This window comes from Aspergillus fumigatus, chromosome 3 (assembly GCF_000002655.1).
Source record: "Aspergillus fumigatus Af293 chromosome 3, whole genome shotgun sequence".
Classification (NCBI taxonomy): Eukaryota; Fungi; Ascomycota; class Eurotiomycetes; order Eurotiales; family Aspergillaceae; genus Aspergillus; species Aspergillus fumigatus.
Genome location: NC_007196.1, coordinates 4,024,678 through 4,044,275, shown reverse-complemented (window position 1 = coordinate 4,044,275; position 19,598 = coordinate 4,024,678). Strand labels below are relative to the sequence as shown.

General features: G+C 39.6%; 5 protein-coding genes across 5 annotated transcripts; all 5 read left to right on the top strand.

The window, feature by feature from the left end:
- Positions 1-6,447: 6,447 nt before the first annotated feature.
- Positions 6,448-7,490, top strand: AFUA_3G15350 (SDR family oxidoreductase). Its single transcript, XM_748997.2, has 2 exons — positions 6,448-7,333; positions 7,415-7,490. The coding sequence occupies exon 1, from the start codon at positions 6,564-6,566 to the stop codon at positions 7,293-7,295; it is 732 nt and encodes a 243-aa protein (XP_754090.1). The 5' UTR covers positions 6,448-6,563; the 3' UTR covers positions 7,296-7,333; positions 7,415-7,490.
- Positions 7,491-8,474: 984 nt separating this feature from the next.
- AFUA_3G15340 (uncharacterized protein) lies at positions 8,475-10,238 on the top strand. Its single transcript, XM_748998.2, has 3 exons — positions 8,475-8,711; positions 8,760-9,752; positions 9,817-10,238. The coding sequence occupies exons 1-3, from the start codon at positions 8,606-8,608 to the stop codon at positions 9,834-9,836; spliced, it is 1,119 nt and encodes a 372-aa protein (XP_754091.2). The 5' UTR covers positions 8,475-8,605; the 3' UTR covers positions 9,837-10,238.
- Positions 10,239-12,604: 2,366 nt separating this feature from the next.
- Positions 12,605-12,964, top strand: AFUA_3G15330 (uncharacterized protein; the record flags this gene model as incomplete). Its single annotated transcript, XM_748999.1, has 1 exon — positions 12,605-12,964. The coding sequence occupies one exon, from the start codon at positions 12,605-12,607 to the stop codon at positions 12,962-12,964; it is 360 nt and encodes a 119-aa protein (XP_754092.1).
- Positions 12,965-14,060: 1,096 nt separating this feature from the next.
- AFUA_3G15310 (class I SAM-dependent methyltransferase) lies at positions 14,061-15,060 on the top strand (the record flags this gene model as incomplete). Its single annotated transcript, XM_749000.2, has 3 exons — positions 14,061-14,158; positions 14,358-14,474; positions 14,529-15,060. 3 exons carry the CDS (start codon positions 14,061-14,063, stop codon positions 14,818-14,820), a joined length of 507 nt encoding a protein of 168 aa, XP_754093.1. The 3' UTR covers positions 14,821-15,060.
- An 889-nt stretch (positions 15,061-15,949) lies between these two features.
- AFUA_3G15300 (putative amine transporter) lies at positions 15,950-16,777 on the top strand (the record flags this gene model as incomplete). The annotated part of the gene is made up of 2 exons (XM_749001.1): positions 15,950-16,460; positions 16,614-16,777. 2 exons carry the CDS (start codon positions 15,950-15,952, stop codon positions 16,775-16,777), a joined length of 675 nt encoding a protein of 224 aa, XP_754094.1.
- Between the last annotated feature and the right edge of the window lie 2,821 nt (positions 16,778-19,598).

Here is a 19,598-nt window from a genome sequence, read left to right as displayed (position 1 = left end):
TAGCACTAAGCTCCTTTATAGCTTATATCTATTTCTTCTCTTACTACTTATCCTTCCTTAGGTTTTTCTTATAGTCCTTAGATATATATCCTAGCTTCCTATACTAAAAATATAGTTTCTCTTTGCGTTGCTGTTCTCTTTTCTTATTAGAAAGTACTATATATATTATATCTAACTCTATTAGTTATAGCCTATAAGAATCTAAGTATTCTTAGTTCTATAGTTAAGCAGGTCTCCTATTATTTACTTAATAGTTTATAGTTTATTAATTGCTAAAGCTATTCTAGCTACTTTATTTATATCTTTATATATAGAAGTCTTATAACTTATTATTAATCTTAACTACTTATTTAATTATCTTACTAAGTTTATCTAGTTATTCTATCTAGATTAACTTCTCCTAGATCTCCGGCTTCAAACCTTCCTTAAATCTTATAATATTTATGTCCTCATCCTAATTCAGATAGGATATAATCTATTAGAATTTTAATATATATTCCCCTATAGATCCTGTTTGCTTAAGTTACTATAGTTATTACTTAGTATTTCTTTCTTTATTAATATTACTGAAAGTACTTTCTAATTATTTTTTAAAAGCATTATAGCTAGTAAATATCTTATTAGTTTTATTAGCTTAGTTATTCTCTTTATACTCTTAATAGTCCCTGATAAAGGGTTTAAACTAATTAAATACTAGTCTAGTTAGATAGGTTGCTGTGAGTAAGACCCTTTCTACCTTAGTAATAAGTTTTTCCCTATTTATATGGATATACATGTCTAATTATATAAGAAATACTTGTAACTTAGATCTGTTTCTATTAAATAGTTTAGATAGTCTAACTTTAATAGACTTAGCTGTAAGTTAACCTTCTAGTTATTAGATATATTCCTAAAGTTACTTAACCATGCCTCTTAGTTCTTCTATTAAAGGCTATAGCTATTATTACTGTGTAGTAGGTGCCTAACTAATACTAGAGCTAGTAGGGATCTATAATGCATTTCCTGCTATAATATTTAATATTAAGAGTTAATTAAACTTCCTAAAGTGATTTATACTGTATGGTGTTTAATTTATTACACCCTAGGATCTATCTCTACTATTCTCTGCTAGTCTACTACTTTAGGAATAGAGTAATATAGTCCCTAGACTATATCTAATACTTGCCTAAGGCCTATTAACTAGATAGCCTAATAATATAGTAATATAATAATCTAACTAAGGGTTAAAGACAACTAAAGGTAATATAAGAATAATAATAGTAGAGATAGAAGCAAGGCCTATTAAGTATATATACTTAATAATATAGAGTAGCTAATGAATCGGACTAGTGATCTTATACTTAAGTAAATAATTAATATTAAATATAAGGAACTAAACTAAGAGTTCTAGATACAGCATGAATAAGTGTCCTTATATCCTATAGTCCCTCTAGTTAGTATATCCAGTGGTATATCCTGGGTATAGTGGTGGTATATTATATACCTTAATAATGTTGTCTTAGCATACTATCTATATACTATTTATTATATAAGGTGCTCCTTGTTAGTGTGCTTTATTATATAAGTATTAATATTTAGTAAGTAACTACTAAACTATATTTCTACAGGAACCTATCTAGATTAAGTATTTCTCTGGATCATGCCCTGATTACTCCAGGATTAACTAGTGATCATTAATCTTTAGGTTTCTGCCTGTTACATCCGCCTTGTGCTAGCGTGGCTATGTCAGTGCCGTAACACTATCCTACTTAAATAGACTATTAGTTATAAACTCTAGAGCATGCTCATGCATAACTAGCCTTTAAGCTAGGAGTATTACTAGTTTACTAGATTCCTATAGGAGCTTAAGAACTACTACTAGTAATATACTATAAACTAGCCCCCTATTATTAAGACCTATACTACTACTACTAAACCTGTCTAGTATTCCTAGTTATCCTAAAGCTCTAGCTTTATTACTACTAAGTCTACTAAGTAACCTAGTGCCCTATTATTTAGAGGAATAAGCAAATACTAGTATAATAATATAACCCTATAGATCTAGGTACTATCTAATACTTAATAAGAAAGAGGTATAGCCCCTCCTACTATAAGATAGGCGTCTACTTCTAATATAGCTCTCTAGAATACTAGATTAGAGATTACCCCTACCCTAATACTTATTAAAAAGTTTAAATTATAGTATTTTATAAATCATACCTAGAGAGCCCCTAGAGGGGATAGATCCTAGAACCTAGAAGCCTATTACCTAGCTAGGCCTTCTTAGTAAAAGGAGTAAGCCTAGAGTAGGCTATAATTAGGCTTAGGAATTATATATTATTTAGATCTCTACTACCGCTATTTATAGACTTAACTTTAAGAAATAAATATAATAATTAAAAGCTATAATACTACCTATAAACCTAGAGAAGGAAAAGAAAAGAATAAAACTACCTACTCATACCCTATTAGATACTAGAGCTAAAAAATAAGGATTTATTAATAAAGAATAAGCTAAAAACTAGAAGCTAGAGCTTATCCCCCTAGTAGACCTAATAACCCTATATATAAGAGAACTAGAGAATAGGAAGATAACCTATTATATTTAGATAGATATAAGAATTTTAGACTACTTTAAGAAAGATATAAGGTTTTATATTATCTAGTTAGCACACTACCCTATTATACTAGGAATACCTTAGATAAAGGTATATAACCCTCTAATATAATTTATAGCCTATAGTATTATATTTAATAGTAACTACTGCTAGAAATACTGTAATACTCCTTAGAGATTAACTAAGATATAAGCCCTGTATAACATCCCCCTAAAGACCTAGCTTAGATACCTACCCCTAAGACTAAAGGGACTAGAGAATAGAGATATAGCTTTTATCTCCTTAGTAGCCTGCTTAGCTTATGCCTAAAGAAATACCTAGATATTTATAATTATCCTAGAAGATCTTAAAGCTGCCCTAAGGATTAAGAAAGCTTAAAAAGAAGACTTTACTAACCTATTATCTAAAGAATTTAAAGACTATATTAATATTTTCTCCCCTAAGGAGGCTAAGTGCCTGCTACTATACTACCTCTATAACTATAATATTAAGCTATTAGAGAGAAAGACCCCCCTTTTTAGCCCTCTATATGCTATGTCCTAAGAGGAATTAAAAGTTCTAAAGAAATAGATTAAAGAGAACCTAAGGAAGGGCTTTATCTGCCCTAGTTTATTACCCACTATATTATCTATTCTATTTATTAAAAAGCTAGGTAGAGGTATATAAATCTATATTAATTACTAAGTCTAAAATACTATAACTATTAAAGATTAATACCTACTACCCCTAATAAAGGAAACCTTAAATAACCTAAAAGGGATGAAATATTTTATAAAGATTAATATTATTTTAGTATTTAATAATATCTCTATTAAAAAAGGATAAGAATACTTAACAGCTTTCTATACCTAACTAGGCTTATTTAAATCCTTAGTAATACCCTTTAAGCTAATAGGAGTACCTGCAATCTTTTAGTAATTTATTAATAATACCTTATAAGATTACCTTAATATCTTCTACACTACCTATCTTAATAATATCTTAGTTTATAGTAAGACCTATACTAAGTATATAACCTATATTTACTCTATCCTGTAGAAACTATAAGAAGTTAGCCTATATATAAAAATCTAAAAGTATAAGTTTATTATCCCTAAAACTAAGTTCCTAGGTATTATTATTAGCTAGGATAGTATTTATATAGATCCTAATAAGGTAAAAGTAATTATTAACTAGTAAGTTCTAACCTATATTACTAATGATTAGGCTTTTATTATTTTTAGTAACTTTTACTAGTAATTTATTAAGGATTTCTTAAGAATTATTACTCCCTTAGTAAACCTAACTAGAAAGGATGTCTTATTTATATAAACTATAACCTATAAATTAAGCTTTAAAGCCTTAAAGAAGGTATTTATAAACACCCTAATCTTAAAATTATTTAATTAGATAAAAGATATTATAGTTAAGACTAACTCTTCTAATTATATATCTACTAGTATAATATCCTAGTATAATAATAAAGGAGTCCTGTACCCTATTATATTCTTCTCTAAGAAGCTCTTAGTTACTAAGTATAACTATGAGATCTATAATAAAGAGTTACTTACTATTATTCACTATTTTAAGGAATAACACCCTAAACTAGAGGGTATACTATTACTAATTAAAGTTATAACTAATTACTATAACTTAGAATATTTTATATCTACTAAGCTGCTTAATAGATAATAAGCCTACTAGTCTAAATTCCTATCCTACTTTAACTTTAAAATTATATATTAACCTAGGAAGTAAGGAGTTTAGCCTAATACTCTAATCAGGAGGTTAGAAGATCTCTCTAAAGAGGGGGATAAATAGCTATAATATTAGAGCTAGATAATTCTAAAGAAAAAGAACCTTGACCCTGAAATTTAGAACTTAGTAAAACTAGAAGTTATTATAAAAAGCTAGTTAGCTATAAGAAGAGTTTACTTTACAGACCTAGTAGCCTAAGTTGCTAGAATACCTAAGGAACCTACTAGAGTACCTACTTAACTAGCTTAGACAGACTAACTAGACTAATTAGACTAACTAGACTAACTAGACCAACTAGACTAACTAGACTAACTAGAGCCCCCTCCTAATATTAAGGAACTACTAGATACTGCTTATTAGTTAGATAATACTATACAGTCCATCCTATAAGTGCTAGATAGGAATGCTAGTTAATACCCTAAGATTACCCTAGCTAATTATAGATAATGAGGAAGCTATCTATACTATTATAAATGCTTATATATCCCTGACTATAATAAGCTAAGAGCCTAGTTATTATAAGAATACTATAACAAGCCTGCTACTAGACACCCTAGAAAGTATAAGTTATATAAGTTAATAGTATAAGAATATTACTAGCTGGGTATGTACTAATATATTAATTACTAGACCTAAAACTACTATACCTACTACTAATCTACCCTATCTTATAATACCTACTAAGAAGTGCTACATCTACTCCTAGTACCTAAATAATTATAGTAAGATATCTTAATAGACTTTATCACTAGTCTAGTACCTAGTTAAGGCTATAATACTATACTAGTTATTATTAATTAACTTATAAAGATAAGGTACTTTATCCCTTATTAGACTACCTATAATGCTAAAGGTGTAGCCTAATTACATATCTATTATATATAAAAGCTATATAGCCTACTAAGAATAATAGTATTAGACTAGGGCCCTTAGTTTATTACTATATTCTAGAAGCACCTGACCTAACACCTAGATATTAAGAACCTATTATCTACTACTTACTACCCTAAGACTAATAGCTAAGCTAAAAGGATGAATACTATTCTAGAATAATACCTATATACTTATATTACCTATCTATAAGATAATTAGGCTGACTGGTTACTATTAGCTAAGTTTATCTTTAACTTTATCTAATCTAAGACTACTAGAGTCTCACCCTTCTTTATAAATTATAGGTTCTACTTATGTATAAGGTTTAAACCTATCTAGTCTATAAATTACCCTGCTACTAGAGATGCTGAGGCCTTTATAAGAAAAATATAAGATATTATTAACTATATCTACACCTAGATCTACATTACCTAGGCCTGTTATAAGGAATAGATGAATTACTACTAGAGACCTACTTACTATTACTATATAGAATAACTAGTTTAGTTAGATGCCTAAAATATCAGGACTCTATACCCTTAGAAGAAGCTTAACTAGAAATATCTAGGGCTATTCTATAATAAGAAGATTATTAGCCTATATATTTATAAGCTAGATCTACTAGCTTCTATAAAGATTTACTCTATATTTAATATTAGTTTACTATACCTTATTATTAAAGACCCTGTTCCTAGATAAAGATAACTATTATTACTACTAGTAGAAGTTAAAGGCCTAGAAGAATAGATTATTAAGGATATCTTAGACTCCTGCTAGGAATACTAGGGCTAATAAAACTCCTATCTAAAGTATACTACTCGGCCGTGGATTATGTTAATTAATGCGTATCACATAATCTAGAATGTTTGTCTGGTTTGTCTACCCAACTGGGTTTTGGGTAACCCAGTTGGGTTCTATACAAAAGCCCAGAACCTAACTCAGAACACCCCCCTTGAGCCCAAAACCCAGCCCAAGTTGGGTTTGATACATGTTTCAGTTGGGTTACCTGGAACACCTGCCTAGGCCTAATAGCGATAAGCCCATATCGCTCCATGGCTTGTGGGTTAGGCTGTTGCGAAGGTATAGTAAGCCAAATAACCCTCATTGGGCGGAGCCCATAAGCTGTTTACTTCAGGTCCCGACACTGGATGGAATCCCGTAAGCCGTTGCTGGATGGCGTTCTAAATCCCTTAAGTCTATGAGAATTCATCTTCGAAGTCACGAATTCAATTTGTAAGCACTCCGTTGAAATATCCATGATGGACTCCAGCAAGGTATATAACCACTGGAAATCCCCAACATTATCCTCATTCATAATCATCGCAGCCTTTCACTGCGCGGTCTGGTACAATTAATATGTCTCGTCCTCTTGTCCTGATAACCGGCGCCAACCAAGGCGTCGGACGGGCCACAGCCCAGATACTCTCCACAAAGCACGACTACCACGTCATCGTCGGCAGCAGAAACCATGAAGCCGGTGAAGCAGTCGCAGCCGACATCCGCAAAGGGGGACATCAAGCAACATCTCTCCAGCTCGACCTCACCTCCGAAAACTCCATCAAAGCTGCAGTGTCCACTATTGAACGCCACTTTGGCTACCTCGACGTCCTTATCAATAACGCCGGGATCCTCATCGACGGCGAAAAAAGCCTTGCCCCCTGGGAAATATACTCTAGGACATTCACAACCAATGTTATTGGCACCGGTGTCTTGACGGAATACCTTGTTCCACTCCTCCGAAGGGCAAAAGCTGGCCCGCCGCGAATTGTATTCCTTTCTAGCACCATGGGGAGCCTAGAAAAAGCCACGGATACATCTCTCCCCTGGTATCCCATCGATTATAAGGTCTATGATGCGAGTAAGGCTGCTGTGAACATGCTTATGCTTAACTATGCGCGTGTGCTGGATGCCGATGGTGGGAAGGTTAATGCGGTTTGTCCGGGGTATGTGAAGACGAGCTTGACCGGGTGGAATGAGTATGGAGTGACGCCAGAGGAAGGGGCGAAGAGGGTTGTTGAGATGGCGACTTTGGGGGAGGATGGGGAGACGAGAACGTTCAGTAGCTCTAAGGGACCTATTCCTTGGTGACTGCAAGACTTTTAATTTTGATGGCACTGTTCACATAGGTACATGTCCAATTCATCACAATAACAACATGTTTGTTGTGGTCTGATTTTTTGCCATTCTAGCTGACCACTAGTGCGTAGCTACGCTATATTATTCTGCGCATACATTGAGAAATGTGTGCTTAACTTTACGGCCATCTGTACTGGTAAAACCCCCGTTTGTATGATGAATGTAGAGAGACAGTCCAACCCTAGCAGAACAGACAGTTAAAGTCGCACTGAGCCGACAGCTTGATTGGGCGGATCTGCCAGGTATATTTCTGTGGGTTAGTTCGGACACATTCAAACGCATACTTGAGTTATCTCAGAGGCCTAAATGAACTGAGTACACCTGTTGTAAACTTAAGGGAGAGATCAGAATCTTCAGTGCAACAGAAGCCACCTATTCTCCTAGCCAATGACCTAGTTGACACCGATCGACATAAAATGACTGCTTTAATGTTTAAATGGCAGGAAGGAAGAATTCACAAACAGGACTCTCTAACATATATATACTACTGTATATAGCAGTGAGTGATAATAAGATATTAGAGGTGACAAAGGGCACTAATAAAGACCTTGTTCTGGCACAGTGCCTTCTGCTAACTGTTCTTAGATGAACACTAAGTAAAGGTTCCTCATGATGAGAATTGCCGGCCGCCATCTGGTGAGGGCTGATGACACTATCATTTCTCATTGTACCCAGCGCAATCAGAATGAACAATCTGTCGATACCAACACCTTTTGCGCCTTGTACTTCAAGGGAAATGGCGGACAGCAGAACCCTATGTCAAGTTATTACCCCGCTCCATGACGTATAACTGGAAAAGTATTGCTATAACTCCGACACTATCCAGACTCCGTCGAGGAAGGCGTGCGTGACGAAGGACCCTTGGTTTCCGGTTGCGCCGATTATGGCGATTTCTTCGACATTTTGAAGGGTGATTTCGGGATTGGTTTTGGAGATGCTGGCTATTTGTGACTGGTTGAGGGTGGATTATGGCTTACTCGCCGGTGATTGGACGAAAACCCATAAGCCACAGCAGATTTCATGTATGATAAAATTACTAGATTGCTCACCGGGTCTGATTGGTCGAGACTCTGCTTTATTTTGCAGATTTCAAGCTCACTGCCAGTGCTCAACTGCCTTTTAAAGTTCCCACCGCTTCGCCCCTAGCCCATCGCCAACAGAAGAGCGTCAGCCAACCTCGCGCCATCTTCCTCACAAGACCTAACTGCCAACAGAATCGTATGAAAGGCTCCCTCCAGTAATCCACTCTATTGCAAATTACAATGCAGCAGACACCGGCAGCGCAACCGAAACCGAAAGTCGCCAGACCGAAGCGGGTTATTACTGAGGCGCGGAAGTTGCAGAATAGGGAGGCGCAGCGGGCCTATCGTAAGCCGTTCTGAACTGGTTTTGATGGGTTGGCTAATAAGTATCTAGGTCAAAGGCAGAAGGAGAGGTTGCAGAAGAATAGGGCTAGAACGGGGGAGAAGGGGGGTTCTAGTTGGTATCAGCCGCTTCGACCGTGTCCTACTCCTCATAATGTCGGTGGTGAGGCTTCAAGTGGTCCAACTCTTGGAGGTTTCGGCCAGTCATATATTCTGCCCGACGCATCAAAAACTCCGTTCTGGACGACTTCGAATGAACATCTGCCAGCGTCACAATCAATTAGGAGCTCGAGTGTCAATCCAAACGGTGGGGTGGGCATCCTGGAACTCTTGCTTACGAACTCAACGCCCAACTGGAGCCTCAACGTCGATTATCTGCTGGCCGAGACCAATGATCAACCTTTTTTCCCGACATCCGCAGAAGAAGTCAACGATGAAAGCGCGGAACACTTCACTGCAAGCACCTCAAAGTCGGCCTCGGCCTGCACACCCCAATTCTCCCGGCAGAGACACAGCCCTCATTTCACATCATCAATGTACCTCGCAGACCCTTACAAAAACCGCCTCCAACCCTCCAAAACAACCCTTTTGTCCGCCTGCCTGTACAACGCCTCAACGATGGGAATAAACATCGAAGAGTTCTTCTCGTACAACTGCATGTCCCTATGCTCTCCCTTCTACCGCCAGGCAGCCTCCTCCACGGAACCTCAGAAACTCCTATCGGAAGTTTCGGCGTCGTACCCTCTAGTGCCCGCAAACCTCCGGCCGACCCTCCCGCAGATCCTAATCCCGCACCATCCACTATTCGATCTCGTTCCGATCCCAAATTTAAGGTCAAGGGCAATTATACTCTCAGCGGCCGCGCCGCATTTAGTTAACATGTTCGAGCTCAAAGGAGACATTCTTGAAGGGGGGTTACTTTGTTTGGGTTCCAGGGGCGGGAGTGGAAGTGGGCAGCCGTGGGAGGTGGGGAGTTGGAAGGTTGCGCCGTGGTTTTTCGAGAAGTGGAAGTTGTTGTTGGATAGACATGGGGGGGATCTTTGGGGTGAGCCCCCTTTAGTCAACCATTTTTCTTGTTGATAGGGGCTGAACACTACTGAATATGCGAGCCATTCCGAACATATTGTGACTCTGAATCAAGAACTTCTCCATGTCCAATAGCGCTCGGTCCTGGCAGCATTCACTGCGCCCTCTCAACGAAGTGTGTAACGCCATTCTCCGCCATGGGCCTCCATTCTTCCGATGATACACAACGTCTTTCGTCAATAAGGCGTATCTCGGCCACTGCGAGGAAGTCTTCCTCTCGAATGGTGTATAATCAACATTATGATACAACATCCCATTCTTCAGGCTCAAACAGCTTCAATGCACCCTCTAAGCACCAGATCCGCCTTTGACGATCGTCCTAGAGACGAGCTCATCACGAGCATGATCACAAACGTAATGAGGAAGTAGATGAAACCTGTGACGCCTCCCTAACGGAGATACTCCGGGTTAGTTTTCGAATTACCATATTCCCTCTTCACTTCTCCTTGATTGCCTTGCACCGGCGCTAGTATTGCGACTTGCAACTTAATCAGAGGTGATACTTGATCAACACGCTGCGAACGGCTTCGTAGTAAAAAAAGTAAGTAGAAGTAATATGAGGTGCTGGCTGAGCTCTCTCCTCCAACTATAGGCGCGCCATTTTGATTTGCGTTTGATCGTTATAATTGCATGTTCTCAGGCAGACGTTCACTGATGTGGTCTTGCCTTCCGATTATTCACTCAATAATCATCTGATAGCACCCTCCGTATCAACAACAGCTTCCTCCCCATCGCACCGCGTCCCTCCCACGCTACATATGCTCAGAGCAAGTGATGCAAGCTGTCTACATTTTCAGTGCCTCCATCAAACACAAAATGTAGCAGCTCCACAATGCTGTAGATGCGCTCATCAGAACGAGTAAAGCATACCAAAGCGATTGTTAAGCGTTGGCAAATGAGGCTGCCCAACCTGAATTTAGAGCTAATCGGTAGAGGCGAGCGTGACCCAGGAGTACTTCGTTACTGTCCGTCACTGAGCTACAATAGTATATGACATTGGGACTTTCCTGCTGATGATATCTGCTAGATAGATATTCTCTAGGATATGCTATTTCTCAGAGTGCAGCTAGAATGCAAAGAGAGCTAAGCATATTAGTACCTAGTAGTAGAATAAATAGAGCTAGACGTCAGAAGATTGCCAACCGCGCTAGCATATATTTTCCAACTTATTGAAGCTACTCAACGTAAAAAATATTTTGCATACCATTCACCTGACTCTGACGGGGCATTGTGGTCAATAGCTTAGCTAGTACATTATTAAATCTAATAGCATAGAATCCAGTCCAGAGTGGCGGGGGATCTGAAAGTAGGTCATCCATGCCCTTTTGATGCAGTAAACATTGTGGAGAATGAGAATAAAGATTCCAAGACTTAAGCGTTGGGGCCAAACCCTGGCGGTCCAGGGAAGGACCCCGCTGCTTTCCCTGAAGGGCTAGGCATCTAGTTTCGGACATCGTCCTTATTGACTCTTAGCATACTAGTCTCCTTACTCCTCGACCCAGTCTCTCCTCTGGACCCTGTATCCATGAATGAAGGTCCTGGAAGGATGCAAATGCAAACTTGTGATATCGTCCTGTAATTTGCTGATCTAATTTGGGCGAGATTTTTACTCGTCTTTCTGCCCAAAATAAATAACTTTCTCTACTTTGTTCCTAAGTTTTGCCTAAACCCGTGTCTCAGCTGCCATGTGGGAGAGAGGGAATACTTCAGAGATACTGTTTACTTCACGGCGGCTTGATGTGGTCCTTGCTTGGATCGTGACCTAGTTGGGATTCAGAGATAGGAGTATATGCTGAGATGTACCCCCTAGCTATGACTTGGGGTATAGCTGAGCTCATGAATGATGCGCAGGGTAGAATATTATTATGCTCTGACCTCTGAAAGGGTAATTCCGTAAAGTACATATTTTCTTTCTAGTACTATTAGGATTAAACCCTTTCTCCATGCTTTTACCTGTTCGTCGTCCCAGAGACTGGGCGAATGAGAGAAACCCGCATGACTAGGGGAAGTTAATGTGGACTCTGGATTAACAAAGTTCCTGTTCCTGTAACCCTCTGCGGATGGTATTCTACAGCTAGAGAAGATTGAATGCGATTATTATCTGTGCAAAAACGAGTCATAAGTGCCATGGTCATGCAGCGCGCAAGCATTATATTAGCTATACAGACGGGTGTAAATAATATCAACATTACTACTGGTTGAGAGGTCTTAGAAATAATAAAGTGTTAGGACAGGTAATTCAATGACAAGAGGAAAGTAAAGTACTAGTGATGTGTAGAATTGCCCAGAGTCTGTCAAGCACTGGGCTTAATCTGTCAAGCACTGGGCTTAATACTCTTTATCATCAGTCGCTTCTAACATTGCTTATGTCATTTAGTGTGGGCCATAAGCCTAGATAATGCATCACTGACATAATAATGGTCTCATGATGTTTTTTTAGCTATTGACTGTTAATCTAGACCTGATAGCCTTTATGTTTATATGGTTGCAGGAAGCTTTACAAAAGGGGTTAGTCTATGTTTAATTAGGTTGCTATTATTCCATCCTGTTACATGAAGTGACACATAATTCATTTTGAGAATCATATGATTCACACTCTAACACCAGACATGACATCATGATATTATTACATCCAGAAGAACAATTTGCCCAACAGTTTAATAATTTGGAAACTCCATATCTAAGTCGCCTCCCCTTCTCAAGGCTGAAAAATCCTTTGTACTTTTACCCTATACAAAACAGCAATTATATCTCCTCACAGGCAACCGCCTACCTAGTTGGAAATAGTGACTTCGGCAGATCATAAAAACAATGTCCACCCCGCGAATTGAGCACTACACGACGGATGTTCACGCCCACTGGGAAGGGATCCATCCGCAGGATTGGGCTGAGGTCGATCTAATCGGATACGAGAATGCCATGGATAAGATGTATCGGACGTTGTGTGAAAATCCGGATGCTGCTCTAGTCCAAGTTGGCCATAGGTCGAAACTGCTCAATGATCATGGCTCTGACTATCGGTTCAATGGAAAATTTACAAGCGAGCAGACTAAACCAGAGCGCAGTCACCATGACTATAACCATTTTGGCAAGTTGATGAAATGGGAAGGTGATCGTTGGTACAAGTATGATTTCGAAGTGGAAGTGACAGATCACACCAGATCTGAATGACGCGATGGTATCAAGCTTGGATTGTTAAGGGCTTTACATGGAACAATTGAACTATTTTGTGGCGTCTTTTCCAGAACATTTGGGGCTAAGTTGACTACAATGCTCAGTCTTTTTGGCGGTCAGTCGATCCAAAAATCCTATCAAAGAGGGTATACGCAGATTATTTGGAGACTTGCACAATTGCTATGCCTACCCGACCAATTTATTAGGAGTCCCCTGCCATGATTTTTGACAAGGAGCAGAAATCATAAGGCCGGCAAAGGCGACAATCCTCGTAGTGTCTATTTACACATCAGGCAGGACAGTTCTCACTTGTCTTTAGCGAACACTACTGCGGTTAACAAGCCGCTAAAGCTCTCACTATATAGTCAATATCGACTTATACCTGATGTTTCGGGCGTTGTTAGAGGTCTAGGTCTTGGCCATATGGTATGGCGATGTTTAGGAAGCTATGTATTGCTCTGAGAGGGCATGGTTCGATTATTGAGACGAAAATATATATGCACTAGGACTTGCAACCACGCAGAGAAGAGAATGAAGAGAATAGTTAAACAGCACTGTTTGTGACAAATTCTCCTTTGCACCGAGTCATCCATATCTTTGAGTACCCTGCGTTATTTACCCCGTCATGTTGGACTCCATCCTGCACTGCTATTCCCTTCCATCGCAGGGCCGGAGCAGTCTCTCCAGGAAGCGGTGCCGCCGTTCTCGTTTGACCGGATCTTCATTAATGCTTCTATTTCCTCCACACCGGGGACACAGCTTCATGGGTACACCACTGCTCAAGAGACGAGCTGCACGACCTGGATGAGCACCATCGGTGTATCAACCGAGGGGTGGCCCATGCCGCTTATTCTAATGGAAGGCCTGGGCCTCGTATCACCAGACGCCACTGAGACTTCTCAGGGACCGGCAGAATCCCATGCAGGCTGCTTTGGCATGGTCTGACATGAGGTTGCTGAGTTCCTGTCATTTGCACAGGTCAAGGAGTTGATCTATAAACGCACTACCCCGAATAACGACGATGGGTTGGTTCCAGTCCAACGGAGTCGATGCCGTGCCCTAGTCTGGTTTCTTCAAGCTCTACCATGAGTGGATGCAGGATATCATCAACAAATTCCCTCCGCTGCCTACCCCTCCAGCCAAGTTAAAGGAAGAACTCCACGAAGCACGCAACAAGTGCATTCTGTCCAAGTCCGGGGATTTCAGTGTTCAGATAGTGGACCGCATTGGATAGAACCTGGAAAGTATCTTCATGCACGAAATGGAGCCGTTACAGGTGATGCTGGAGGATGATCTGCTCTATGATTTTTAGTAAGCTGTTCTCGAGTCAACCTGATACAAGTTAACAGCCAGCATAGATGTCCAACAACCGCGGAACCTCTGGAACGAGCTTCAACACGAACGTTGCTGAGTATGTCGGTTTGATCGCGGACAAATCCCGAGGCCTCCGAACCCTGAAAAACGTTGCCGGAACTGGAGGCACAACCTACTATGTCCTGGAGAGGCTGTGAAATCCTGACGATACCAGTAAGGTGCAAAACTACACTTTCACCGACTTCAGCCCCGGTTTTCTGGCTAAAGCCGCCGAACGATTCTCCAAGGACGCAGTAATCCTGGAGTTTTTGACGCTGAACATCGAAGAGGATCCGCTAGCACAGGGTTTTCAGGCTGAGTCATTTGACCTGATTGTATGTGCCAATGTCCTGCATGCCACGCGGTCAATGCAGGAGACTGTAGCCCACTGTCGGTGCTTTCTGAAACTGGGAGGCAAGCTCGTGCTGTCAGAGGTGACAATCGGCGGCCTCGGCGGTATCTGCCGTGGGATCAGTCGCTGGCTACGGAGAAGGGCGTGAAGAATCTGGTTTCCCTGTCCCGGTCCGCAGCGACTGGTGACGCGAATATTGCATTTATAAAAAATCTACGGAAGACGTATGGAGTGAACGCGATGGCGTTTAATTGCGTCGTCTATATCGTATAGCAGGGATATCAAATCATCACCTAGTAACAATATCGAATCTCTGACAGTCGATGATATGAGAATGGTGGTGATATGTACATATATATATGCATTCATTGACCTTCGAGGACCATCATGGTTCAAGACTAATCTCCAATCGCCACCTATTTAATCCCTAGATATTGAATCAGTATTCTAAATATGGATTAAATGACTATAATTACTACATATTAAACATTAATTTTCTAGAAGCTTGCTGGATAGGCCCTAGGTAGGTGGTGCTGTGGCAGAGGTAATGTTGAAAATGTTTATTTGGCTGGTTTGTAAATTCAGCCCGCTGTACTAACAAAACAAAATCAATACAACATAGTAGAGCATTCTTGGTAATTTACTTGACATTTATCCAGTGTTATCGTCATGCAGGTAGAGCTGTATCTCTTTCCTTTTGTTCATCCCCCTTTCATCCTTCCCCTTACCATACAAAAGAGACAGATCTTTCTCCCATTCCTTCACCCACTACGTAACCTGCAGTGCTTTCATGTCAGGCACCCATTCTGTGCCACTGAGGGTTACATTGTGGAAACCAGGCAGGCCAACTACACAAAATAACAGACAATTTACACTGGGGCTGCCAATGGCGCTCTTTAAAGGCATTCACCATATCCACTATTATTGTGGCACTATTCGCGGAGACATTTTTATATGGCTTTATTGTGCCTATCTTAAGTTTTATGGTTGATGTCCGCCTGCGACTGCCTCTATCTCACACCCAGTGCTTAACCACCGCTTTGCTCACAGTGCATGGCTTTATATCTATCACCTCTGCTCTAGTTATTGCCCATTTCACAGATAAATCCCCAAACTGTAAAGTGCCTCTTTTGATTTCCTTGGCGCGATGCATGATAGGAACATTCATGGTCGCTTCTGCCACCACCGGTGAGTATGGTTCCAATCTATAGTTCCAGTTCCAATATATCACTCAAAATTAAGGCAGCAGACTACTAGCACTCAGTATAGACACTTTCATGGGCCGCATCATGCAAGCATGCTCTGGCTCTGCGGCCTGGATCATCGGGTTTGCGACCTTAGCAGATAAAGTGGGCCAGGAGCACATGGGCAAGGTCCTCGGGCTCGCAATGTCCTTTGTAACGGCCGGCACGACTTTGGGACCGGTGGTCTCCGGTGCACTACTTCAGTTGGCCGGGTATTGGACTGCGTGGTCTGCTCCTCTCGTCTTACTGGCCTTGGATTCTATGGCTCGTATGCTTATGCTCGAGAAAGAGAATGCTGATGAAGAACCCACGACTTCAAATGAAGAACGAGCGTCTTTGCTCGCTTCTACGAGACCTGAGTTCGAGATGCCTGATCAGCCAAGTCACGTATCTATTATTAGACTCTACGGTGTCCTGATCAGTGATGCTCGCATTATCACTGGTCTGCTGAATACGTTTGCGTTCTCTGTTATTCTGTCTGGCTTCGATGCGACGCTCCCTCTTCATTTACAGGATGTTTTTGGGTGGAACAGTTTACCGATCGGTATGATTTTTCTTGGGATACAAATCCCTGCTATGTTGCTGGGTCCGTTAGTTGGATGGCTCCGGGACTGCATTGGAATACGGTATCCTACTGCTCTAGGGTAGCTTTTGATCGCTCCGCTGTTATGGACAATTGGTGTGCCGGGCGTTCCAGGACATCCATGGGCTGGCTCAGAAGGATATGGAGAAGCCATATTCACCGGAGGAATTGTTGGAATTGGTGCTGCTTCGCCGTTAGTTCGCGGTGCAGGAATGTTTCAGTTGACGGGTTTGTCGCCCTACTCTTCCCTCGATAAGCAAGTGCTGATGAAATATTAGCTGTGACACATGATCTACAATCTGAAAACCCGTCTTTATTTGGTTCCTATGGGGGAAATTTGAGGATCTTCTCCATTTTAGAGATCGCCTTCAATACTTGAGCAATGATTGGGCCATTGTTTTGTGGATCTCTTTCAGAAGCAATCGGTTTTTATTACATGCTTTGTATACTTGGTATGAGTTTAAAGACTAGAAAAGTTGGAACATGCTAATTGTTGCAGCTGTTCTGTGCTTCGGGCTCGCTTTATCTTCCTTTTTGTTTCTAACCAACCACAAAGTGGCCAAAAGGTCTCATCGGAGTCCTTCCTTCTCCAAAAGACTGTGCAACTGTTAAGCAACCTTCGAGATTAGACAGCTCTGGCATGAAGCTGAGCGCGAACGGGCTCTAGGAACAATATTGCATATGATTTTACTCCCACAGTCGGGTGCACACACTATCAAACACATGTCCCGGTATATTTACCTAGTGGTTCAATATCTAAAACGCAAACGAACATCCCAATTCCACCACGGTACTCATTGCTCCACAGACATTTTATTTCTCAAAAGGTCGTGCATCCCACCGTACTTGTCGTTAATGGCGGGCCGGGTCTCGTACTGGACTTCGCCCATGAAGCCACCGTGTATTATCCATGAGAATGACGGATCCCTTGGGAAGGTCCTTGGGAGTCGAGTGAAGAGTAAACAAGCTCTTTTCTTGGAGCATGGCATCTTTTAGTTCAGCCAGAGATGCTTCCGCCCGGGTGGTCAAAGGGGTCAGGATATCGTCTCGAAAGCGTAGCCGCATTGACTCACCAATGTCATTTGTCCCCAGCACACATCCCACAATAGATCAAACCCTCCTTTCATGAACTCGGGTGGTACTTTGATCAGTGTGAGGTGGGTATGGTGTGTTATCCTTTGTACTACTCCGTATCCGTGACTAGCCCACCCACACCGCTTCCCGCTGTGGGTGAGCTACACCATAATCACTAATTTCACCATAATCACTAATTTTCGATATTTTGAAGCTATTCTCAACATATTAGCTGACTATCTAAGAAAAAAACATCACTATTTTCATCTGCTGCCCCTGCTGATCTATTTAATACTAGATTCTCTTATATAGGTGCTAGTGGTGGGGGTTTACCATATACTTTCTCCTACTGCCTTTATAAACACCTCTCTTATATAGCAGTATCTTTAGCCTTCCTTAAAGTAATTAATTAATTTACATTATATACTTTTAGTATATTATCCTAACTAAGTAGCTTAATATATTACTTAGTATATTAGCGCCATAGGGGGGCTTATACAGCCCTAATTTAATTAATTATTTTATTTACTATAGCCAGATGCTTAGCAGTAATTTAATTATATTTAAATATCTATTTAAGATTCTGCTATAGCTTTAGTGTAAGCAGATCTTTATACTTAGATAGCTTTATCTAATTCTTCTTAAGGGCCTGAATTATCCTTAGAGGGGTGATATCCATACTAGATAAGGAGATAGGTGGTAGAGAGGGTGTCCCTCTAAGGCATGTATTAAGATCAGGCGCGTAGACATCTAGAATTTATTCCCATGCCTAGATAGTAAGATTATTAACTATCTTACTACTATCAACAGGCCAGATACTATGATCTTTAAAGGCCTCATGGATAATTTATTAGTTAAAGGCTTTCTCCTATATAGGTCTAATTACCTATAAGAATTCTAACTTCCCTACTGGCTTACTAGCCTAGTAAGATAGCTTATTATTTATATATTAGAAGTATTGCTTATAGCTTAAGAATAGCTTACTATCTAGTGGCTAGTAAAAGTATATTATATAAGGAAGGAATCTAAAGGAAATAACCCTATTATCTTTATATATCTATAAGAAATTAACAGTAAGATAGGAGCTATGACTATTAAATATAAGTATTTATTTCTCTCCTCTCTTTATACACTTATTTATTACCTTAATAAAGCTTTAAAGCTATTAATAGGCTAGTTTATCTAATATCCAGCCATTGGCTTGCGTAGCTATTATTATATTTAGTAATAGGGCCTTGCTCTTATTAAACTAACATTCTATAAAGATCCTATTGCCTTTAGGAAGTAAGAAAGGTTAGAAAAGAATAGTCTAAAAGAGTAGGAGCTTGCCTTTAAAAATAAACTATAGATCTATCTACTAACTATCTATAGTAATATATTTAATAGTTATTATATTCTTACCCTTCTTAGATTCAGCAGATTAAGGCAAGAACCTTTTAATCTAATTATATTCCTTACCTTGCCTTCGCCAGGTTAGAAGCTATATTTATTAAAGTTATATACTAATTATAGTAGTATATCTTTAACTATATTAGTAAGCTGATTATACTAATTTACTAGTAAACTAGTATTCTTAGCCTTAATATACTTTAAATCCTTTATCTTTTGCTTCACAGGGCCTAGATTAAGGTATTCTAAGAGTTATTTTTTAAAGTAATATACCTATATCCTACTAACCTATCTAGCTTTACTAGTATATTAAAGTGACTGATTTATAAACTCTTCTAGTAGCTTAGATATTACTAGTATATTATGATCTTATATCCAGACTATCTACTGTATTAAGGCTTCCTCCTAGTACTTATTAAGTATTTTATTTACTAGTTTCTGAGTTGTACAAGCCTATCTGCCCTTTTTAATATAATTATATAGTATTAAATAAGGAACACCATATTCACGCGTAATCTTAGAGATATTTGGTTTATTTTAGGCCTAAGCGGCTTCGCAGGCCTTAAGGAGGTCAGATTTATTAAATTTAATAGATTTAGGCATGTTGGGTGGTGGGAATAGCTTTAAAAGGTCAAA